We start from the raw sequence: 8,575 nt of genomic DNA, 5'->3' as shown, positions 1-8,575 counted from the left end.
ATGCACTTCATTTATTATTTTTTAAGGGGTGTGCAAAGTCAATAGTAGACAAATCAAAGTGAACGGGGGAAGTATTTTGTACAAAATATCTATAAGTTGATAGATATATTCACCAACCATGTTTACCAACTATTATATCAATACTAAAAGATCTTCAAGTTGATAATATATTTATAACAAATTTACTCTTAATTACCAACCATGTGGGAGGATTAATATATTAAAGAGTAGTTACGCTACAACTTATGTCCAATTTTCCTTTATATTAATTTAAAGTTTGATCAATTGATGTTGTATTTTTTAAAAAGATCTTCTAGTAGTGTATTAATTTTGTTATGAACTATAATTTTCTCATTTGATAAAATCGTATAAGAATTAGGAAATTTTTGATGATTTTCACAACTTGTGGGGATTTTATTTCTATGAAAAAAATACAACTAAAGAAATTCAAATTGCATGTCTAAACAAAACTGTAACTTGAAATCATCATGATTTCAAATTACTGATTTTATATCCTGATTTCAAATCATGTCCAAACGGCTCCTAACTCTAAATTATTTGCTTTATTCCCTTCAGTAACTTTTTGGACTAATTTTGGCAGAACAAGTCTTGAATAAATCTAAGGGTACTAGATGGGGCGGGTTGGGCTGAAATTAGTAAATAATAATTTTTACATTTTAGACTTTGAAAAGTTCGTTCATTTTTTTTAAATCCAATATTATCTATATCTCTAGTTTTAGGGATAAGGCACAACTCCCTCCCCCAACAATTTTTTTTTTTTTTTTCTGTTATTTGCACCTTATGTGTTAACGTGGTCAAGGACGTGAGAACAACTCCTTCAAGCGCGTAGGAGCTTAAAAAAAGGGCTCTAACCTTACAAAATCACTATGTCATTTCCAAAGCTGATTTTCAAGAGCTATTCGTCCAAACACAAATATTCTTCAAAATCACTTTATCACCCATTTTCAAGAAACTCCAGAATCAGTATTGGCAAATACAATGATGAAAAGGAAGATTCAGAGCCATGACAATCTCAGCATTCTTGATTTATTTCTTTCCAAGTTCCAACAAAGTGACTAAAAGAACACCCAGTAAAACATTTAAAAGAACCATATTAATCCTAGCACCAACAATATCTACGTTTTGTCAGGTATGGTGAACCAAGTTATAATAGTGAAGCTTATGCCTGAAACACCTGTGTAGTTCATGCTGCATCAGCAAAGCTGCACCTGAGATAAGATTGAATTGGTCAAGAGGTGCTAGTTTTCGAGCCATAGGTAATATATTGTTCCCTGAAGTATCTTCATTCGCAATTGCCATTACCAAATGTTTAAATACACTTAAACTGATATACAGTCAAATCTCTCTATAATGACAACGTTTGACAACATTTATCCGAAAATTTCATAATTGCTATAATAAAGTGTTGTTATATATGTATACTACTTTTCATGTTTAGATCTATTTTAGCTATTATAAGTAAAAGTACATAAAAAACTATGTTATGTACTTTTCATGTTACGAAAACAAATACTCCCTCCGTTTCAAGTGTGAATCTTTTTAGAGTACGGAGGTCAAACTTTATAACTTTGACCGTATTAACATAGATTTTTCAAGTTTGTAAAAATATAAGTTATAAAAAATTAAAATCTAAGAAATATATGCATTTAAAAAGGGCCAAAAATGCCCCTCCACTTTGAAAAAAGGGCTAAAAATATCCCAGGATCAAAAATACCCTTCCTGACATTAAAGTTTTCAAATATAATCCCCTCTTAACAGAAACCTCCAACATAAGCCGATTTCATTTTTAAACTCGCTCCATTTAAACCCGACCCAACTACATAAAAAACTCATATGCAACCAACTTGTTACCGAGTACTACATCTGGAGCCACTAGGCACATGAGCGGATAACCATATGATTTTTTTGAATTTTCAGAGTAATAAAGCAGGATTGTGTGAAAACTATACTATGAGAGAACACCATCAAGGAAAACCCAAGCAAAATAAACGGAACTTTCTTCCAACACAAATATGAATGAACTAGCATAAAAATACAATTTAAAAAATTACTCAAAACTTCTCATTCCCTTTAATCAAACACAAATACAAGAACATCGATACTGCACTCTCCTTCCCTCTTTTATTGCTAGTGAAGTAAACGCGAGCTCTGCTTACGAAAAATGCTTGGACCATATGTGGACATAAACATATCAATCAAGAGGGGAATTTGCAAGGATTCAAAGTGGATTACTGGCAAGAGGGCCAATATGCCGGCTGGCATGAGGGCTGCTATGCCGACTGAAACAAGCATCCATCCTTCTGTCTGACCAAAAACAAGGTAAATTGCAGCACCAAATGCTGTCACCAGAGATGCCATTGAGATGCATAGGGTACCGAGGCCTAGAATTAATCTTGTCGGAAGAGATTTTAGAAAATCACCTTCTGCATATCTTGAGGTGAGGATAGACAAAAACAGTATAACAGAGGCAACTGAAAAGAACAAACAGAATGCAACCGAAACAGCAAAAATGGTGAAGGCCGTTTTGTTGGAGAAAAGTGGAAACCCACTGTTTTGATTGTTTCCACCTGGCACAGTGATGGCTGCTGCAAATCCTACTGTTGCTGTTAGTGCTGAGACAAATATGCAGGAATTTGCAGTTTCTTTCATCCATTTCTCTCCTTCTTTGACCAGTTCCTTGTGTTCCTCAGTGAACACCATTTTTGGAGTTTTTCCATAAGGGTTTCTCTTTGTTCTAAGAGTCGGGTGAACAAACTTTTCCACCTCCTGCGTACGTCATAGGACCAACTCATGTTATGGAAATGTTGAAGCAATCATAAAGTATATAATTTTGCTTCTGCCTTTTTAGTGGTTCCAGATGCCCTTTATGCTTGTAAGGCATTGTCCATTAAGTAATGAAATTCACAATGTTCATCCTTTGAAGGCCCACTCCACCAGTTTATTATTTAAAGAGGTGTAAGGATATTCAAGGTAAATTCATTTTTGATATTAGATATGACCACCACATAAACAAGGAGTAACTTTGGAATCAACCTCATTCTAGTTGCTTTTACACTCATCTTAAAGATATTTAGCAGGTGATTCCAAGGACAATTGACTGAAGCGCAGCAAAGTTTTGGAAACAACATAAGATTGGTGGAGAAAGAGAAGTAGCTTAGAGTATAATAAGATGAATAACTTACGTTAGAAATCCCTATGGAAATCAAAGAATTTCAGAAAAGAGATAAAAAAAAATAATTGGAGCTAATATGTGATTTATTAGAACTCTAAATCTTAGTTGGTATTCTAAATATCCTATTCAAGTAGACAGACAGATGGTTGAATAAAAAATATTCTTCAACAAGTTCAATGTTTTCAGAAGGCAAGACAATATGAATGTTCTATGATAATGAGTAAGATGTGAAAGTATTAAAAATCTTTTTCGGCGTTAATTCTTCTATTGCAAAGAGAGGATTCCATATTGTATAGATGTTTGTACAAAGTCGATAAAATGATTGTGGTTGAGCCACATATGTAATTCGCATGTACATTTGACACTAAATTGGTGTGTGATTGATGGAGATAAAGAAGAAGAAAAACTACTTTTCACATGGCAGTCCTCTGATACATTAATTATATTCTTTGTACTTCAGTTTTTTATCCCCATATTGAAGTATGTTTTCAAATGTCTAATTTTTTTGGGTTTTCTCCATTTTTTGAACAAGCAAAGCATTGATTCTTCATCAAGAGAAAATGCATTCCTTATTTATTTTCTTCCAACAAAGTGGCCAAAAGAACACCCAGTAAAACCTAAGAACGAACCACATTAACGCTAGCACCAACATTTATATGTTTTTCCAGGAATCTTGAACCAAATTACAATAGTGAAGCTCACCTGAAACCATTGTAGTTCACGCTGCATTTGCAAAGCTGCACCTGAGATTAGATTGAGTCGGCCAAGAGGTGCTAGTTTCCCAGCCATATGTAATATATTGTTCCCTGAAGTGTCATCATCGGCTATTACCAAATGTTTATATATGCTTAACTGATATATAAGGTTAAACACCTTCTCATAACGATTTATTACTGCAAGGTGAAATAAGTTATGGTTCTCAGAATTCACAAACCAAATTGCATCAGGGTAGCATTCTATAATTTCTTCTATGATTTCAGAAGTTCCTGAACTTGCTGCCAAAAGAAGAGCTGTTCGAAGTACTGGCTCTATATCCTCAGAGTAATAATGTTTCATTAGTTCCTCGCAAAGACATTTCACTATAGCAAGAGCCTCTTCATGCATCACTTTTGTATCCCTAATGTGTCCGATTGGTGTTACTGTAAACAACAACAACTTTCTTGTAACATGATACAGAACTAACAAATTGTACAGCACGAAATGATAAATTTCTTAAGAATCTCTAGTTGATTTTATTCCACTACATCAACCTGTATTGTCAGTATAGAGATTTTCATAGGAACAACACTAACACAAGAGTAAAGTAATAGTTCCAAACACAGGAAGTCATTGCCCATCTACTACTGTTTTGCTCTTATCGAAGTCAATATTATTAACATTATAACTAAAAATATTTTATATGTCCAACTCCCTATCATGTGTCTTAGTGCATTTGTCAATCAGTTCCACAAGTGTCAACACCTTTCAAAGGAATATAATTATGAATCAGTACTTAACCTAATCAGGTACAGCAGGAAACTGAAAGTGGTTAATTATTTCAAAAACAAGCTCTTATTTTAAAGAGTTAAGGTGCTTGGCCAAAATTCAGGAGAAACGACTATTGCAGGTGATAACATGAATATAGTACGAACAGAACCAGAATAATGCAACCGTTGCCAGAAACTTAGTCGTATCCCACTCCTAAATGCAGAAGGTTTCCCAGCCATCAAGCTCAAAAGGGATTCGTTATTGTCACCATAAAACTCTGCCCGGGCCAAACCAGGATGAAGTAGAACCAGATCTAGCAGCACATCTGTTTTATGCAAGGAAAGATTAAGCAAGGTATTCTAAGATTTGGTAAAAAAGTGAGCTACGGAGTACATAAAATTGTATTAGAACATCGTATTTCCTCATGTGCTTTAATTAATTGCTAATCTTTGAATATAAGACTAAAAAAAAAAAAAGACATCTGCAGATTTACCAAAGAATTTCCAACTTGTTAAAGCTTCTTCACTAAGGGAAAAAAAAAAAAAAAAAAACTAGCATTCTCTTCATCTTGAAATTATTTTGCTTGCCCAATATCAAAACAATTTTCTCCACTTCCATCTTGTTCTTCATTCTGTTCATCTTGAATAAATCAATCGAGAGAAGCAAAATTTTGGAACTTTTCATTTTCTCTTCCATTCACTAGCTTCCATGTAACATGTGGTCATGTGATAATTTGTGGGACTGCACTTATCCTATTTGTTTTGTTATGTTATTTTTGTTTTAATAAATTTCGAGGGAAAAAATCTAATTGATCAAATTAGATGGCTCATTTCTGATATAATGGTGTTACTTCTCAGTTCTTACTGATATAAAAGAACTTTAGTAAAATTAGTCCTCTACTAAAATCCTGAAGTTCCGTTATCTTGAAGAAAACTCTTATATTTGAAGCATAGAACATGTATATATCTCACCATAGAATCCAGCCACTACTAACAAATGGAGAAAGAGGGAAGCAGTTGATTCTTTGGTTGGCGCGGAGCCTTCCATCGTCCTGTCCATATCCCCAATCAAAAGTAAAACCATCTCCCTATGACCATATCTAGCAGCCTCTATGATTGGATACGGCCCAACAGCTTCATTGAGAGCTCGCAAAGTCGGTGGGAGTTTCATTTCAAGTAGTAATAATTTCCTGGCTGCCTGCATGTTCCCAACCGTTGCAGCCACACAAAGAGGTGTATGACCATCCCTGTTACGCAAAGTCAATGATGGTCCAATCATTGTTGGATTATGCATCAGGTCATCAAACCACTTTCCAGCACCAACAAGTACGTGAAGGCCGGTGTCCCCTCTTCCTGTTATCTTCTTGGACATGGCTTCAACAAAAGGAATATGTGGGAAGAGAGATTCAGCAAGTTGTTCAGAACCACGTTGGTCGCCTCTGAGTAATGCACGGTGTAAAGGCAAGCATCTCCACACCTCCTTCTTGTCGATTATGTCTGTCCAAGTATAGCCAATTTATTCTCAACAGGGACCGATACAATTTACGTGGCACCATTTGACTTGACGGAAAGTGAAAGACTTTTGACTTTGTGAGCTAAAATAAACTCTTAAACATTTGTGTGCACTATAAATCGTTTCATTAAAGATAAAATGAAAAAACATTTAGGAAGTTGAAAATTTTATAATTAAGTTTTTTTTATAAGTAGAGAAACGTGACATTCTTTTTTGAATAGATTGAAAAAAAAAATGTCAAATAAATTGGACAAATAAAGTACAGTTAGGAGGAAATGTAGAATGATGAAAGAGGAGGAATAGCTTTTTTACCAGGAGGGGGCGATGGGTGATGACCATTACTGTTTGCTTCTGCTAGATACATATTTTTCACTGTTGGAGTCAAGCTGGAGCAAGCAAGTGCTCAACCTTCTCACTTCTGATGACTACTGGATAGTAGGGGAATCCAGTACCACCCTTTTCTCAGGGATTTATCTTCACTTCTGATGACTAGTGGATAGTAGGGCCATCTAGTACCACCCTTTTCTCGAGTCTCTAACCAAAATGCTCCAAAAAAATTATTTTGAATTAAAATACCTTAATAAAAGAAAAAGTTACAAAATTATTTTTAGCGTAGTAAATACTAGTTTAGACCATTTAAAGTTAAATTATTTTACTGTGTTAAAGTTAATTTTATAACTTTTTTATTAGAATATTTTAATTTAAAATAATTTTTTTGGGACATTTTGATTCCGGATTCCCTTTTATCAGGGATTTATGTCTTCAATTGGCACACCAAAATTGACTCCTGTTTATGTCCTTTTCTTTTCCTTTTCTATTCTCCCCTTTTAACGGTTTCCTTACCATTTCCCTTTTTTAACATTATCATATACATTCATAATTAGTAAAATACGTGGCAAAATCTAGCAGCCCTTATGATCGGATATGGCCATATCTCCAAGAAAACATCCACATTGTCTGTATTCCACCCTCTTTAATCCTTATGCCTCGTTTGGACATAATTTAAAATTATAGTTAGATATATAATTTGAATATTTTAAGTTATATTTTCGCTTATAAATATAAAAAATTCATAAATTGTATAATTATTAAAATATTCTTAATTATTATACAATCTTACTAAATAAGCAAATCATAATTTATAACAAAATTAGTACACTACTAGAAGAGTTTTCTAAAAAATGCAACATTAATTAATCAAACTTTACTTCAATAAAATCGAAAATTTAACATGAATGGTAATGTAACTACTATTTAATATAATCTTCCCACATAAATTAAAGATTGGTAGACATAAATAAAGATTGGTGAAAGTTAATGAGATTGATAAACGATTGATGGGGATAATTGTTAAAAGTATTTATCAACTTATGAATTTGTTTTACAAATTATTAATTTATGAGTTAAATTTTATATTTAAAAAAGTTGAAACCATGATTTCAAACCCAAATTATGCTTTTTTGAATAATTTGAGTTCAAACCATGATTTCAAACCACGATTAAATTTTGATGATCAAACGTTGGTTTGAAACCATAATTTCAAATCATGATTTCAAAATTGATGGTCAAACGCCTACTTAGAATATAATGAGCTCAACAGGCACCTTAAAGTCTTAAAGTAAGGTACCTATGTGCCCACACGAAAGTGCAAGGAAGAGGAGAGGGGAATGTCCTACTTATCACTTATAGCAGCAAAAAATTCTCGCACTTTATTCTCGATAATTGCACTAAAATGCCCCTAATTAAATAGGTATTAGGATTTAAACACTTTTTTTGAATTAAAAATTAAAGGCCAAGTAAACACTCTTTTTGAACCCGAAGGGGTAATTAAATAAAAAAGACTTCCTGAGTTAATTTGGGCAACATATCAGCCCATTTTTTTGTGGTTGAAATGCAAGTAATTGCACGGTTTTATCCTACAAATGGACTGGTCTTTAATTTTTCCCCTTCAAAATTGAACTTATAGGGCATAAATTCTTTAAAGGAATTGCATAACTTGTGATGCGTAACTTATGTCCCTCCATGCATAAGTTCCATTTTGAGGGCAAAAATTAAATATGAGCCCAGTTGAAGGGCAAAAATTAAAGACCAGCACAAAATAAAGGATAGAAGTGCAAATGATCCGCTGAAATGGGCTAAGCTACTAAGTGGACGGGTCGATAACCCACCCAAACTTATACGGGTTGGGCGGATTATGTTTTCATGAACTAATTTTGCCCCTCAAATTGCTAATCTTTAATTTTTGCCCTTCGTTTAAAAAAGTGGCTGAAAATACTCTAACTTCTGGGTTTGAACCCCTTTCGGTTTAAAAAAAAAATTGCAAGGCAGGGACTAATTTTGGGCAAGAGCTTATCTAAAGGCAAACCTCTGCCTTAGGCCTAATTTTTGTCTGAATAAGCCTAA

General features: G+C 33.7%; 1 protein-coding gene across 1 annotated transcript; it reads right to left on the bottom strand.

Moving 5' to 3' along the window:
- Nucleotides 1-2,006: 2,006 nt before the first annotated feature.
- On the bottom strand, nucleotides 2,007-6,663 carry LOC132614560 (ankyrin repeat-containing protein NPR4-like). Its single transcript, XM_060329028.1, has 5 exons — nucleotides 6,485-6,663; nucleotides 5,632-6,156; nucleotides 4,830-4,985; nucleotides 3,896-4,332; nucleotides 2,007-2,787 (listed from the first exon to the last, which is right to left on the bottom strand). Exons 1-5 carry the CDS (start codon nucleotides 6,534-6,536, stop codon nucleotides 2,149-2,151), a joined length of 1,809 nt encoding a protein of 602 aa, XP_060185011.1. The 5' UTR covers nucleotides 6,537-6,663; the 3' UTR covers nucleotides 2,007-2,148.
- Nucleotides 6,664-8,575: the final 1,912 nt, after the last annotated feature.

The sequence above is a fragment of the Lycium barbarum genome, chromosome 10, assembly GCF_019175385.1.
Source record: "Lycium barbarum isolate Lr01 chromosome 10, ASM1917538v2, whole genome shotgun sequence".
Classification (NCBI taxonomy): domain Eukaryota; kingdom Viridiplantae; phylum Streptophyta; class Magnoliopsida; order Solanales; family Solanaceae; genus Lycium; species Lycium barbarum.
This window is presented reverse-complemented; position numbering and strand designations above follow the sequence as displayed.